The sequence below is a fragment of the Scheffersomyces coipomensis genome, assembly GCF_036884675.1.
Source record: "Scheffersomyces coipomensis strain NRRL Y-17651 chromosome Unknown DFJ63scaffold_1, whole genome shotgun sequence".
Classification (NCBI taxonomy): Eukaryota; Fungi; Ascomycota; class Pichiomycetes; order Serinales; family Debaryomycetaceae; genus Scheffersomyces; species Scheffersomyces coipomensis.
In genome coordinates, this window is record NW_027042892.1 from 1,556,670 (window position 1) to 1,572,659 (window position 15,990).

A 15,990-nucleotide genomic window follows, 5' to 3' on the forward strand; every position below is an offset into this window, starting at 1 on the left:
TTGACTAACTGATTAAGGCTTTTTTATTATGGATTTTTATTTTTAAACCCTTAAGGCTTCTTCATATGATGGTGGTGGACCAGTATATTCAATAGAACCCTTTTCATTGAAATCGGCATTTTCATCAGATACATCAACACCGTTTTCTAAAGCTTTATTCTTTTCAATTTCAGATAATCCTAAATTATCTTTAGCAATCCAAATATGAGGTTCTTCATCTGTAACAGCTGGATCATTATAAGCAGTCCTAGTGAATTCAGGATTATATTCAATATAATTATCATAAGCGGCTGGCATATTATTACGAACAACATCAAATGTTTCTTTCTTTGGATTAAAGAATTTAGTTAACCATGAAACTCCTTTAGTTGGAGCAGCAATAGCAGCACCGGCAACATTTGGAAGTTTACCTTCGACATCTTCATCACTATTACGTTTAATGGAAAGATCAGAATCACCAGCCACACCAGCAGCAGTGGCAGTGGCAGTTGTATCAGAACCTTGGCGTTCAGTTTTAAGAACTTCTTGAGTGGTTGAATCTTCACCCAATTCATTTCCACCATCCCAATAATTAATACCTTCAGTTTTAATTTCTTTACGACCTTGATCATGCATTGGATAAGCATAAGTTTCATCACCTGAAGCATATTTAAGAGCCGAAATTGGAACAATATCAAATAATGGTAAATAAGTATATTTGATATAAAGATGGGAAGCAAGAGTAACAACCCCAATAACAGCTTCTAAAGCTACTGCAACCCAATTCTTACCAAACACAAACATAGCAATAAGACAAACTTCAGCCAAATATAAACCAGTGAATAATTCTAATAAAGCTCTTGGATAATTTCTACCTCTTGCATCATTTTTATTTGGTTGCAAGACATAAATCAAATTATATGAATAAGCAATATAAAATAATAAGAAAGTAATGGCAGCAAAGGCAATGATTAATGGAGCAATGATTGAATAAGATAAAGTAATAACCATATAAAGTTCATAACCAGGATAAGTAGTTGACCAACCTGGTTGACCTAAAGTATTCCATCTATTCCATTTAGCTCTTGGAGTTGAATCTAAAATTTTACCCAAGAATTGAGCTAAAATTAAAGCCACAAGTTGAAATAACATAGCTACAGGACCAACTAAACCTTGTAAACAGAAATATGATAGATAAAAATTAGCAGCTTTTGGTAATTTATTAGCTAATAAATGTAAAGCCGAAGTTGGATCTTGAATAATTGAAGTTACTGATGAAGCAGCAGCTGAAGTTAAAGTAATAATAAGGAAAGAATTAACCACAATAAAAGCATAATACCATGATTGACAATAACCTTCAACTTGTTGAACGGTAATACAACCACTAATACTACCCATCCATTTAATAAATGGAGGTACTAACATCATTAATACCGCTAAAGCCACAACTGGAAGTAAACCAGTAATAAGACCCATTAAAAATGAAGGTAATTTATCAATAAATTTCAAAAAGTGAACTTTATCAATTAATAAATTAATATTTGAAATAGCACCAACGACAGCAACAGGAATACACCAAAAGATAATCATTAAAGTTAAAATAGTTGAAGCAATGATTTTTTTAATTCTTCTTTTAGTAGCGGTTAACGATAAATTTTCCCAAACCACATCATCAGGACTTACACCGGTAAAACGTTGAACTCCTTTAAAATCTTTATTATAAGGAATAGCTTGATAAGCCTTTTGTAATTCTAATTGAGTTGGGAATTCAATGAAGACAGCTGGCATTTGATCATTTGAATCACGATTTTCTTGATCTTTGGCAATTGATTTATTTAATTCACCTAATCTTTCCACACCATAATCTAAAGTATCAACTTTTTTACCAATTAAGAATTTTAAACGATGAGTTGGTCTCTTTTTACCATTTTTTAAATAAGTATTCAATTCATTAGCAGGTTCTGGAGCTGGTTCATTCTTTTTAATGGCTTTATTTGTAATTTTAGTAGCTTTTGTTAAAACTTTATTTAAAGCACCTTCATATTTACCAGCCAATTTCTTACGTTCTTTAACATCCTTTTGTAATTGTTTATAATCTCTAGCATACCAAATATTAGTAGCAGGAGGGAAACGTAATCTTAATTCTTCTTCATCATACAAATTCTTTGGAATTTCAGTTAATAATAAAGTTCTTGAAGATAATAATGAATTATATAATGGAGTAGTTTGTAAAGCATGTCTAAAAGTAGTATAATAAACAATTTCACGATAAATTAAAAAGATAATGGAACCGAAAAATAACCAAGATACAAAGATATGAGCCAAGAATCTCCATTTATCACTAACATTGGAATAAGAAATGGAATTTAAACCAGTAGCACCATTACCACCAGTGGCATTAATAGCAAACAAGATAGGCCAAGTAATAAGACAACCAAGAATAAGAACGGCAAATAATTCTAATAAGAAACGAAGAAAGAAATAACCATCGGCACCAGCTTCTTGAACAACATAAGAAGTTGGTTTTTTAAAGATATTTGTGATCCAAGCAAAAGGACCTTTTGGAGATTCATGAGGTTTTAAATCTTTGGGAACTGTTTCAACAGTATAACGAGGTTCATAAACTCTCTTTTGAACTTTACGGAATGCGATAAACGCAATAAAATAGACTGCACCAATGATTAAAGTTGGAATAATGGTGACAATCAATTGTGATACAGAAGTATCAGCTGAAGAAGATTGAGGAGAACTCATGATGATAAAAAAAGGATAATAGCCAGCAGTTTGGTTTTGATGAACACGGCTGCGCTTTTGATAGATGAATTGGTTTGTTTACCTTTTTTAAAAAAAGGGTGTGTGATTGATAGAAGGATTTAATTGATTAATTTAATGGATCGATGGGTTGTAAACACAGGGAAACAAATCAAAAGATAAATCTAGAAACCGCACTGACGTAATATAGTGGGGGTGGGGGATGAGGGATGGATTGATTTGATTAAAGATCAAACGAATAGATTGATGGATAGATAGATTGAAATGGTGATAGTTGATTCACTAAAGAGAAGATAGAAACAATTTAAATCAAAATTAGGAAAATGATGATTTTAAATATAAAAATCAAAAAAAATCAAACATGAAATTTTACAGCATTAACTTGCTTTGCTTTCGCTGTTTATAATCCTTGTTTGTTCCCTTCTTCCATCTTGTTTCTTCTTCTTCCCTGCGCAGCTCTCTCTCTCTAACTATTTTTTTTTGTTTATTATTTTTAAATTAGAATTTTAGTGAGAGAGATACCGCTAAGTCTAGCTATAATAGTGTGAATTAGGCAGCAACTGCTGCTGCTTCCGCTGCTGCTGCTAGCTGTAGCTGCTAGCTGCTAGACTAAAAATCATGGTCCGACCACCGGAACTGGAAAAATATAAGTAAAAAACGATGAGATTTTATTTTCTTTTTTTTTTTTGGTTTAATTTTATTATTATTTTTTAAGACATTTCTTTATTTTGATGACTTCTTTTTTCTTTTTTTAATTTTGTGTCTGATTTGGGGGAGCAAAAATAATTTTTTAAAAAGCGTGTAGTACACATAGTTTATATTTAAGATTACAAGGGTCGTTCGTTGATGATGCCTGTGATGAGTATCCTCAATGACTTATAGAACAAATTAATCTCATGAAACTTATAGTATATAATATGAATTGTAGAAGAGGAAGAGGAGTAGAAATAGAATTGGGGAGAGGGGCGACCCATGTTAGGGAAGGAGATAGCTTAACTTAATTAAAAGGTTTCGAGTAATATTATTTAATGCAAATTATCTAAATTGTAAAGACGACCAAATCCAAAATTATCCACATTCATTCGTTCGTTCGTTCTTGTTAAATATCAAATCAATACATAATAGTTACACATATACTAACTAACTAATATAATTAAAGTTATGAACCATTGGGTTGTATTGTACATCATACCGCATAGAGCATCGACAAATTGAAATCTTTCTTTATATTCTTAAACTTACCCACCGACAAATTATTATTTTATTAACTATAGAGATAGATTTTGTTAGTGTTAGCTACATAGTTAACGAAACTCTGTTAATTAAGTAATTGAAAATTTCACAAGAGACTTTAAATTGCTTCTTAAAGTTTAAAATTTTAATCATTCAAATTTCAGCCTTTCGTCCTTTGGATTATTACTTGTATTGTTATTATTATTATTGTTGTTGTTGTAGTTGCTCTCTTGTTATTTGTTGTGATAATGTTGTTGTTGTTGTTGATTTTTTTTACTGTTTTGATTTGAAAGGTCTTGAGCCCATGAAATTGAAAAACCCTCTCTTCTCAAAATTAAGACGTTACATTACAGTAACTAATAAATTTTTATCCAATCAGTCACGTGATAGATTTTTATAGTTTTAAATTTGTAAACATTTTAAATAGGAAATTCTTTGTCAAAATTTGACTACATTGTCTTTCATTTCGTCTGTTTTCAACTTAACGTGTACAACCATTGAAAAGACGAAAGAATACTTGATTAAATTGATTGTTTTGATTGATATCAATATTGAATTTCAATCGCGGTTTCGTTAAATTGGTACAGTACGCAAATTTTCACCAATCAAAATTATAAAAACATGCCCACAAAGACAATTTTAATTTAATTTAATTTAATTTAATAAAAAAAAAGCAATGTGTCAAATAAAATAGATCGGGTTTCCCCTCGGAACTCATAAACAATGCCAATATCTATTTACTTATTTATGCCAGGAATAAAAATACCAGCACCCCCCCCCCCCCCCCCTCTCTCTCACTGATACTTCACTACACATCCACATCCACCTATCTCATCCCTGAAACTCATCCCTGAATGAAACTTATATTAATTTTAAATTTATTTATGTACAAGTAAGGTAGAGTTAATTCAAGTGACTCTTAAATTTCATTCATTCCTTTTAATTCATTAATTTAATTCATCATCTTAAATATTTGTTCCTTTTAACGCTCGGTAATCTTTTTTTTTTTTACGTGAAATTTTAATCATTTGGTACCTTACTTAAAATTGCCACTCTTTTTTTTTTTTATCTTTTTCCGTTTTTGGATCACACCTACAAAAATCTAAACTAAGTCCATTTTACACTTACCTATTTATCATATCTCCTGCCTATCTGTTATTGAAACTTTTGAATTATCTAATATCACCATTTCATATTCTAATTCTCTAACTTCTCTTACTTGCTATGTTTTTGAAAACACCCTGTTTCTCTTTCCAAATTTATGTACTATTTAAACTTGCTTTAACAAAGTTCACTTAACGAGTGATAGTAGAGAAAAATTATCACCTTAATTTTTTGCAACTACCGCTTTTTGAATAAACCTATTCTACTTTCTCTAAAGCAACACGATGAGCTTTTTACGTTAATCGTTCTCTTCAAAGACTATTTAAATTGAACCATCTCTTCATCCAATTTTCAAATGATCTATCAACTTTTTTCTTTTTATCAAAACCAGACTTACAACTTCACTACAATGTTACTTAAAAATATTGTATATTTTATCTTTTTAGGTGTTACATTTGCTTCACCTATTTTAAGCGATACTAAAGATGTAACTAATTCAACTACAGTGACTGCTTTATATGATGAAGATCATGATGAATTTGATACAACTCCACCTTCAAAAAGATTACCTCCTATCAAACGTTATATCGCTAAAAATCTTGATGATGTTTCACAACGATATTATCATATTTTAGGTGATAATTCACAAAATGAAAATTTTTATTTTTATCTTGAAGATTCAGAAACTCTTTTAGTTCGAGGATTTCCAAAGACGGCTGAAGATATTAAACAAATTGAAAAAGGTAAACAAGAAAGACCAAAATATGAAAACTTAGATGATCTTGAATTTGATAAAAGAGGTTGGCCATTCCCTCCATCTAAAAAGGAAAAGGAAAAGCAAAAGGAAAAGGAAAAGAAGAAGAAGAATAAAAACACTCAACCTGAAGCTTCTTTAGTTGATTCAGATTGGATTGAATTTAGTATGCATGATAGACAAGATTATAATTATAGTGGTTTAATTCCTGTTAGTGCATGTCAATCTCAAAAATATGGTAAAACTGGTTCAATTTCATTTGGATTTGGTCAATCATTTTATTTTGCTTCTAATCATGATATTAATTTGGAATTTAAATTTGGTATTAATCCTTTATTTATTAAACATTCCGCAAAGGCATCGCTTACTGCTTCACTTAAACTTTCTTTATCAAGATCAAATACTGGTACCACTACTTGTAATTTAAAACAAGGTCAAATGGGTCAAATTTTAATGAGACCAACATATGCATCAGTTGAACCAAGATCAAGAAGAGTAAGATGGTCTCAACAAGCTACGGAAATGATGGCTTTGGATGAATTCAAACTGTTTGATCGAATTATGATTGTGGTTGATAATGGGGTAAGTGAAGTGTTTTGTGCTACTGATGATGTGGTTAAATTATTATGTAATAGTAAACTTGGAGTTCCAAATTTTAATGATCCAGAAGGAGTTGGTTATGTAGGAGATTTAAGTTCTGCTGGTGAAGAATCTGAATTTGTTGTTACCAGTTTCGATTAATGTTTTTTGTGTGTTTTTATTCATCTTTTTATATGCTTAATTTTGTTTCCTTTAATATATTTCTATTACTTATTCTTACTTTAATCAAAATGTATATTTGTTATGGATGGCAAAAATTTCTATTTAATTTATTTTTTTTTTCGTTTGGGTCATTAATTTTTGCAGCATAACAACGTAAGTATTTTTTTTTATTATAGCTATCATCTATATTTGATGCTTATTTATTTAATAGCATTTTTATAAATCTTAAATTATATAATCTTTTTATGAATCTTCTTCTTATTATAAAATCTTGTACCCAATGTTTAAAGCGTCTATGTTAAAGTTTAGAACGTTTCATGCTATCGGTTCTGATATAGCATCTAATGATTTACCCCAACCTCAACCAACTAGAGATGAAGAATATGATGCATCTTCAGAACAAACTGAAGATGGTGAATCTTATAGTGATGATGAATCGACTTTAAATGACCGTAGTAATGATGGGACTTTAGATGGACAATTACAAGACTTTGTTGATGATAGACATTTTGAAGATGATGATGAAGATGATTTTTCATTTATTGAAAATGCATCAATGATATTATACAAAAATGAAGATGAATCAAGTTATGAACTGTATGATGATGATGATGATGAACCATTTGGTCAATTATTTGAATATTTATTATCTGAGATTGATTTTGGTCTTGCTAATAATAGGTCAACTTCATTAATTCGTTATTTAAGAACCAAACCAATGGTTAGACCTAAAACTGTTGAACAACTTAATTATTTCACTCCAAAATTAACTAAAGCAACTAACCATACTAAATCACCCTTAGTTAAAAAACATCGTAAAATGACTAAAGAAGAAAAATTAAAATCAGGTCATTTTATACGAAAATCAGATCTTGATATTAGATTTAATCAATTAAATATTTCCAGAACATTTGATAATAATAAATTATTACCTTCAAGTTCTCATTTTAGTTATAAAATTGATAAATTAATCTTACAAAAATAAGAACAATCTTACAATAAAATAAAAATTAAAGTATTAAAAAAAAAGACTTCATTTTCTTAAAATAATTACATGAAGAATTAAAAATATATTCCATTAATTAATAAATACATATATAAAATGTCGTAAAGAAGATAACGTAGTAGCGAGGTCTCGTGATAAGGAGCAAAAGCAAAATGAAGTTGGTTTATGAATAATAATAATAATAATAATTAAATAAAAAAATACTTTGATAAAAAGATCCAATGGAAATTTATCTCTAGCAAATAATGGGAAGGCGTTTTTTAAAAAAACCATTAGAAACGACGAGTAGCAAAATTTACATTTTGTGAATATGATATTTGTTGAACATTTGGAATTGGTGAAGTAGTAGCAGGTGATGGACTTGGGAAAGCTCCCGGTATGGATGATGTTGAAGTTGGAGGAGGTCCTGATGGTGCTCCTATTGTATTTGGATCTATATTAGCATTTATTGAAGTACTTGTTTGGGTTGATCTTCTTGGAGGAAATTGAGATGGACGTCTGAATAAATCATCATGATCATTATCATCATTAATATCATGATCTAAATCAGTAGCTGGACCACGATCAGTTGGACTTGAATCTCTAGCATGAGCTTGATTTGGAGGAGCTAAATCTACTGCTTTGGCATTTGGATTAGCATGGAATTCACCCTGATTATCATAAAATCCCATATCATATTCATTAGCAGTTTCAGTATAAGTTGGAACATAAGCACTGGGTAATTCAGGATCTCTTACATGATCAGGTTGATTATATTGATTTTGAGATTGTCTATAGTTTGGAGGAGTTAACCATCTGGTACCATATATTGGTTGAGCACCTTGTTGAGCTCTCTTTTTATTAGCTCTTAAAGTACCTAATACCACAAACAATACAAGAACAAGGAAAATCCCAAAAAAGGCCCATCTTGCTCCACTACCTCCAGAACTCCAACCATCTTCTCTTTTAATGACGAGATCAGTATATTTTAATATAGCCATTTTGTTCAAATTGTTAACTTAATTTGATTTGATGATGTGATGATGCAAAGTAATGCTTTTTCCCTTTTTTATAAAATAATGATTTTTCAAAATATGATCTAAGATCTAAAATGGAGAACTGAAATAGTATATAAAACAACGATAATGCTGAAAAAACAAGGTAAGGTATAAATGAATCAGCTAAGTAACAAGCTAACTTTAACGATATGATTCTTTCCTTCTGAATTGAAAGTGATGATTGAACGATCTGAAGAAGAAAGTTTATATATTTAAAAAAAAGTTACCGTAATCGTATTTGTGATCAGGGAGAAACGGCAGCCTTAAAGAAAAAAAATGAAAATGGGTGTGGACTCCTAAGCCGAGAAATACTAATTAACAAGAAATTAAAAGACAAGATATACTTTTTAGGAGAGATGTAACTCAAAATGAATAGCTTAAGTTGATAGTACCGTAGATGATGATATCTTCCAAGACAAGTGAAGAAAGAGTTGAATAAATAATTTAAGAAATTACAAAAGAGAAAAGTAATGATGATTTATTTTGCCTTTGATTCTGGTTTGAGCCTTGTTTAATTGAAATTAAAAAAAATCGGTTGATCCCACAAAAATTATAGTTTGTTAGATAGGGTATAACTAGTCTTCATAAGACCGAAATAGGTGACTTTGCAACTTTCAACTCTTAATTATGACAAGGTTGGGGCTGGGCTGTGAATCTGCTTATTTATTAACTTTATAGAACCCCGACTATAACCATGTATCTCCTACAAAAGGTTTGTAGTATATTAGTTATTTCAATACCGACTGCGGAACTTATCACCCAGGTCTATACAACTAAGCCGTCCGTTTTAATTTGACATCTAAAAATAGTTATCATGACAATGGAATTAAGTCTGGATTAGGAGTTACGTAATGACCGTCCCCTTTTCCTCCACAAATGGCGAAAATTTATTTCTTTGGAGTACACGACCACTTTCCTGAATAGGAATCAATTTTGCAAAAAAGGATTTATACCATCATTTGCACCCTATTAAATAGTAAGTAATTAAGTATTCAATATTATTGTAGAGTTATCATGATTTATTAAAGAGTTAAGATTGTAATTAGCTACTTTGTAATTGTAAATTATTGCAGCAAATAGTTTAAAATTATTATTTATGTATTTTATTGTTATTTACCCGGACATCTCAGCATATACTTAAAAATCTTAATCTTGGCTGTAAATTCAATATGATTCCTACAGTAAACCATGAAATAAACCATAATGAAACATCATTTGAATCTAACAAGTCTAAATACATCGTGTAAGGGACATGATGATATATGTTATATCAAATTTATGATTGATTCCACTAATTCTGATGAAAAGTAAGTATCTTCTTACCATACTTTGCTCTCATATTTGCAACAGGTTAACTAACCCAAAAATAGATTAGATATATTACTTCAAATTTGGCAATCCATCAAAGTTAACTTATTTATGAGTAATTCTGTATTATGTCTTCAACTATATGATAAGAATAGATCAAAATTCATTTATATAAATCAATTTTCTAATCAATTTAATAATCCAAATAAATTCCTTAGTTATATCAAAACTTTAAAATTATTAATCTTACAATTACATTTGAAAACTAATAAGACAACCATTAGAGATATTTATTATAAAGATGTTGAACTATATAATAAGAATCAATTGAATTGTAAAGCTATATTGGTTCAAATGGTTGAAACTTCATTAAATTGGAGTTTAACTAATGATTTATTGATATTCCCTAGTCAGAAAGGTTTAGTATATGGTAATGGGATTATAATCAATCAAAATATTGAGTTGAGTTATAAGTTAGATCCTATTTTGATCCCTATAGCTTATAATGATATTGATTTTATGAACAAATATGATAATCAGAATAGTATAGTTGTCATCATAGTCATTGAAAAGGAAGCTATTTTCAAATCATTTTGTAATTATATGAAATTAAATGAAAAATATCAGGATTATTATGAAAATATGGGAATTAAATTAATTGTTATAACTGGTAAAGGATTTCCTGATAATTTAACTAAAACATTTTATAATTATTTGCTGAATAGTTGTCTAAAATGTACTTGTTTAAAATTGGCATTTGTTGATTCTGATATCTATGGTATAAATATAATGAAACAATATGATAATAATCCAAATTCATTATATCATGCTGGTGTTTATTTATTAGATTATGATCAAGGATGGTTAAATATCTCTATACGAGACTTTAAATTAATTCAGAATTTTCTAATTAAAAATCCTTATAGTGATTGTCATAGAGAATTAACTAGAGGAATGTTAATGTTTAAGAAATGTGAAATGAACTTATTAAACAATGATGTAATCAATGGCTATATCTTGAATAAGATTGATTATTATTATATCAATAAGATCAAGATGGATAGGAAATAACAAATTTGCAATTTGATCAAAGTTACACGACCCACCCCGGTATAAGAAAAAAAATTATTATTTAATAACACGTGATCCATTTTCAACCCATTTTACACGACTTTCTTCTCCCATGTATAGACAAAAATGATGATTTTATATTATACTCCGGCGTGTGTTGGGCTCAAATTCAAATTTTTTTGGTCAATCAGACGTCTTTTTGTCCAAATTCTCCAATTTTTTAAAAGGAACTCTCCTTTTCTGATTTCAATTCAATTTCGATTCGATTCAATTCTATTCAAAACATCAATTGAATATGACTTACACTACTCGTCAAGTTGGTGCTGCTCACACCTTAGAATACAAGGCTTATATTGAAAAAGATGGTAAACCAGTTTCACCATTTCATGATATTCCATTATATGCTAATGAAGAAAAAACTATTTTAAATATGATTGTTGAAGTTCCAAGATGGACTAATGCTAAATTAGAAATTTCCAAAGATCTTAAATTAAATCCAATTATTCAAGATACTAAAAAGGGTAATTTAAGATTTGTTCGTAATTCATTTCCTCATCATGGTTATATTCATAATTATGGTGCTTTCCCTCAAACTTGGGAAGATCCAAATCATGTTCATCCAGAAACCAAAGCTAAGGGTGATAATGATCCATTAGATGTTTGTGAAATTGGTGAAAGAGTTGCCACTGTTGGTGAAGTTAAACAAGTTAAAGTTTTAGGAGTTATGGCTTTATTAGATGAAGGAGAAACTGATTGGAAAATCATTGCTATTGATGTTAAAGATCCATTTGCAGCTAAATTAAATGATATTGAAGATGTTGAAACTCATTTACCAGGATTATTAAGAGCCACCAATGAATGGTTTAGAATTTATAAGATTCCAGATGGTAAACCAGAAAATCAATTTGCTTTTAGTGGTGAATGTAAAAATAAGAAATATGCTGAAGAAGTTATTAATGAATGTTCTGAAGCTTGGAAAGAATTAATTGCTGGTAAATCAGTTGATTCCAAGGGTATTGATTTAACCAATACTACTTTAACTTCAAGTCCATATTATTCTGATGTTGCTATTAGTGAAATTCCAGCTGCTAATCCATTACCAGCTGCTCCAATTGATAAATCCATTGATAAATGGTTTTTCATTTCTGGTGGTGCTCATTAAGCTAATTAGTATATGTGTTGGTAGTTTTTTTATTTTTTTGAAACATAAAGTTGATTTTGATCTAATTAGGGTTGATGATACTGTGGCTCAAATTATATTTTAATAGTTAAACAAGTACACAAATGGTAAATATTTATTTTGATATGTGAATCGGGGTTAGGTTTTATTACTAACATCATCATTATCATTATTAACTTGAACAAAGGATACAACTTTCGTAAACTATATAACAACAGTAGTAATAAACATACGTAAGTTTACAAAAACAACATAGGGAGAGGAGAGAAGATGTAGATTGATATTTAACTTATGTTAACTATGGATGTAGACTCGGTGATAAAAGGGGAGAAATAAAAAATAAATATATAAATTAATTACTAATTTGAGACTTTAGTAATAATAAGGACTGAATTACATAAAACGTTACCATAGTAGAGTTGATATAACTTTAAATAAGTATAATTCCATCCTGGTAAGGCTGAATTTAGCAATTAAAGCTCATATTATTTTCCGCAGTAAAAAAAAAAAAAGTACTGCAAATTTTATTTTGAATTTGTCATAAAATTGAAACCACCGTTAAAATCCGGTGGCACAAACAAAATTTAGAGTATCAACAAATAAATTTTGCAGTATATAAATATATCATCTGATTTCCACTTTATACAGTTTACAATAAGTATACAATAAGATAGACTAAGCTTAGATATAGATTACTATAGACATGTCATCCAAAGAAGTTGTTATCATTGGTGGTTCCTTTGGCGCCATTGCTGCTTTAAAAACGTTAGTTAAATCAAAAAATAATTCTAAAAATATTGTTTTATCAATTACGGTGATTTCACCATCTGAATTTTCATTATTTAATATTGGTACTCCAAGAGTTGCTATTGAAACCGATAAGATCGATAAAATCTTCTTTGATTTAAAGAAAGCTCTTAATAAATATATTCAAAATACTCCTCATTCCATTAAATTAATTAAAGGTTATGTTACTGATGTTAATTTAGATGATAGATCTGTTACTATCAGTAATAATGAAACTATTGGGTATGATAATTTAATCATTGCTTCTGGTACTACTACTCAACATCCTGCCTTTAAATTGGATAATGAAAGAGATTCAACTTATACTAGAGAATCAATTAAATCATTAAATAGAGATATTAAAAATGCTAATAAGATTGCTATTATTGGAGGTGGAGCTACTGGGGTTGAACTTGCTGGTGAAATTGGAACTGAATATAAAGATTCAAAATCAATTACTTTATTTACTGGTTCATCTCAACCTTTACCAACTTTAAATAAAAGTCAAGGTGATAAAGCTAGTCAAAAATTAAAAGATTTAAATGTTACAGTTATTAATAATAAAAAGGCTAAATCTTTTACTCCTACTTCAATTCAATTTAATGATGGTTCAACTACATCATTTGATTTAGTTATTCCTGCTTTTAAATTGATTCCAAATTCTCAATTCTTAAAGAAATATAGTCAATATTTAGATAATGATGGTTTCATTAAAACTGATGATTACCTTAGATTAAATAATCATCATGAAGTTATTGCCTTTGGTGATGTTGTGGCTCAAGGGGTTAAATCTCTTGTTGATATCATTTATGGTCAAGTTAAAAATGTGGGTTCTACCTTTGATTATGAAGTTTATGATAATCATTCTGTAACTTTACAAGCTTACAAGAAACCAGGTACTGTCTTAGTGGTTCCAATTGGTAAAACTGGTGGAGTTGGTACTGCCTTTGGATTGACTTTCCCAAGTTTCTTAGTCAAATTCTTAAAGAGTAATGATTATATGATTCCAAAAGGAGGTGAAAACTTATCTTAAATCTATGTTTAGTTTTATTTACTTATTTATTTGTTTATTAACACCCCCCCCTCTCCCTCTTTCTTAGATACACGTTTCTCTATACTGTTTATCTTATTTAATGTTTCAGCCTGGAGCTTGTTGTTTGTCGTTTAATACATAATATTTAATTTTTGATATAGTAACTTTTTGTGCTTAGTAAAAATTGCAACGCGTATAATTGAAACTATCGTCAAATATACCACTATAAATAGATAACTATAAGTCACCCCAGAACAATATCAAATACAGGATTCACGACATTGGATGGATGATTTCAAACAATTAAATAGCAGTGAAATCCATTCATCTCAAGATTTCCCATCTTTAATTTCAATTTTTAAAAATAATGGTAAAACCATTAGTGATCTAATCTTATATGATTATAATAAACAATCAAGTCAATTATCAAAACTTTCAAGTCGATCGATTCGTGAGGTGGATGATTATCTAGATGGTTTGAAACAAGACTTATCGAATCATATCCCCAAAATAGATATAAAACATGAATTAAGTAACGATGAACCATCATTTATTTCAACTGGATTACCAACTATTGATAAACAATTAGGTGGGAAAGGAATCCCATTAGGAGAATTAACTGAAGTATTTGGATCAAGTGGATGTGGGAAATCTCATTTATTAAGTCAATTAGCATTAAGAAGTCAATTATTATCCACGGAAAAGAATCAATCGATATTCATAGCTACGGAATCATTTCTTGAAACTAAACGATTAAATGATATGAAAAATCAATATAATGATGATCCTCGTGTTCTGTTGGATAACATAACCTATATCTATTGTCAAGATCTTGAAAGTCAGGATCATATTATCTATACTCAATTACCAATCAAATTACAACAATTAGATGGGAAAGTCAATCTTATTATTATTGATAGTATTGCTCAACATTTAAGACGAGAAGGTTCATTGAATAATTGTAATTATCTTAAACATAAGATATCGAAATTATATGATCAATTAAAGGATTTACCTGATTTTCAACCGCTTTATAAACTTCATCAAATTCAAATTAAAAAATTTCAAAATAAATCATCGAAATATTATAATCGATTTTTAAAGAATCATTATTTATATTTATTAAATCGTCATCTATATCGATTAGCCATAAGATATAATGTGGCTATAGTTATTATAAATCAAGTTAGTGATTTTATAAATTCAACCATTGATAATGATGATGATTTTTTAGTGGAAGATATTTTAAATCCCTTAAATGTGAATTTTCAAATTGGATTAACCAGTGGTTGGGATACAAATATTATTTTACATGATCAACAACAATCCTTACCAAAGGCTAAATTTCAATTAAATTCGAAAGATTTAGAATTAACTACTTATCATTTAGAAAAATCATTAAATCAACCTCAAAACAAACATCAAAGAGTGAATACTGATGGAGAAACTTTCGATCCAAGATATGCTAGACAGAATTTAACTAATCATGATGAAGATTATAATAATCAACGAGATTTATTATTAAAATTACATAAATTAGGTAATCTTAATACCAAAAGAGTGGTTCCAACTTTAGGTTATCCCTGGTCAATTCGAATTCCGATTCGAATTATGTTAATGAAAACATATAAACCATTGATGAAGGATAAAAAGGATTGGTTAGAAGTTACGAATCATAATAGTGTGGTTGATCCTGAGACGGGTTTAACTTATGAACAATTGATGGAAGGATTCAATGTTAATAATGAGGGAGAAGATTCTACTACTACTACTACTACTACGAAAAAAAGATCATTTAATCAATTGAATTCAACTACATCCATTGAAGCCTTAATTAAAGGGTGGAAAGTTGAAAGATATGCTAAAGTAGTATACTCCAAATATAATGATAACGATAATGATAATGATAAAATTGAATTTACCATCACTGATAATGGATTATTTGAAGTTTAATTGAATGAGTAT

The 15,990-nt window shown here is 29.1% G+C and overlaps 8 protein-coding genes across 8 annotated transcripts; 6 read left to right on the forward strand and 2 right to left on the reverse strand. All coding sequences in view use genetic code 12, as the record gives it.

The window, feature by feature from the left end:
- Positions 1–42: 42 nt before the first annotated feature.
- On the reverse strand, positions 43–2,733 carry PHM7 (Phm7p; the record flags this gene model as incomplete). Its single annotated transcript, XM_064904680.1, has 1 exon — positions 43–2,733. The coding sequence occupies one exon, from the start codon at positions 2,731–2,733 to the stop codon at positions 43–45; it is 2,691 nt and encodes an 896-aa protein (XP_064764876.1).
- A 2,764-nt stretch (positions 2,734–5,497) lies between these two features.
- Positions 5,498–6,583, forward strand: DFJ63DRAFT_333021 (uncharacterized protein; the record flags this gene model as incomplete). The annotated part of the gene is made up of 1 exon (XM_064907777.1): positions 5,498–6,583. One exon carries the CDS (start codon positions 5,498–5,500, stop codon positions 6,581–6,583), a length of 1,086 nt encoding a protein of 361 aa, XP_064764877.1.
- A 151-nt stretch (positions 6,584–6,734) lies between these two features.
- On the forward strand, positions 6,735–7,736 carry DFJ63DRAFT_25859 (uncharacterized protein). The gene has a single exon (XM_064904544.1). The coding sequence runs from the start codon at positions 6,885–6,887 to the stop codon at positions 7,587–7,589; it is 705 nt and encodes a 234-aa protein (XP_064764878.1). The 5' UTR covers positions 6,735–6,884; the 3' UTR covers positions 7,590–7,736.
- Positions 7,600–8,590, reverse strand: DFJ63DRAFT_327216 (uncharacterized protein; the record flags this gene model as incomplete). Its single annotated transcript, XM_064907627.1, has 1 exon — positions 7,600–8,590. One exon carries the CDS (start codon positions 8,588–8,590, stop codon positions 7,883–7,885), a length of 708 nt encoding a protein of 235 aa, XP_064764879.1. The 3' UTR covers positions 7,600–7,882.
- A 1,476-nt stretch (positions 8,591–10,066) lies between these two features.
- Positions 10,067–11,026, forward strand: SPO11 (Spo11p; the record flags this gene model as incomplete). Its single annotated transcript, XM_064907778.1, has 1 exon — positions 10,067–11,026. The coding sequence occupies one exon, from the start codon at positions 10,067–10,069 to the stop codon at positions 11,024–11,026; it is 960 nt and encodes a 319-aa protein (XP_064764880.1).
- A 148-nt stretch (positions 11,027–11,174) lies between these two features.
- IPP1 (inorganic diphosphatase) lies at positions 11,175–12,549 on the forward strand. The gene has a single exon (XM_064904576.1). The coding sequence runs from the start codon at positions 11,322–11,324 to the stop codon at positions 12,186–12,188; it is 867 nt and encodes a 288-aa protein (XP_064764881.1). The 5' UTR covers positions 11,175–11,321; the 3' UTR covers positions 12,189–12,549.
- Positions 12,550–12,705: 156 nt separating this feature from the next.
- On the forward strand, positions 12,706–14,163 carry DFJ63DRAFT_316804 (uncharacterized protein). The gene has a single exon (XM_064906736.1). The coding sequence runs from the start codon at positions 12,910–12,912 to the stop codon at positions 14,023–14,025; it is 1,116 nt and encodes a 371-aa protein (XP_064764882.1). The 5' UTR covers positions 12,706–12,909; the 3' UTR covers positions 14,026–14,163.
- Positions 14,164–14,310: 147 nt separating this feature from the next.
- RAD57 (putative DNA-dependent ATPase) lies at positions 14,311–15,978 on the forward strand (the record flags this gene model as incomplete). Its single annotated transcript, XM_064905634.1, has 1 exon — positions 14,311–15,978. The coding sequence occupies one exon, from the start codon at positions 14,311–14,313 to the stop codon at positions 15,976–15,978; it is 1,668 nt and encodes a 555-aa protein (XP_064764883.1).
- Positions 15,979–15,990: the final 12 nt, after the last annotated feature.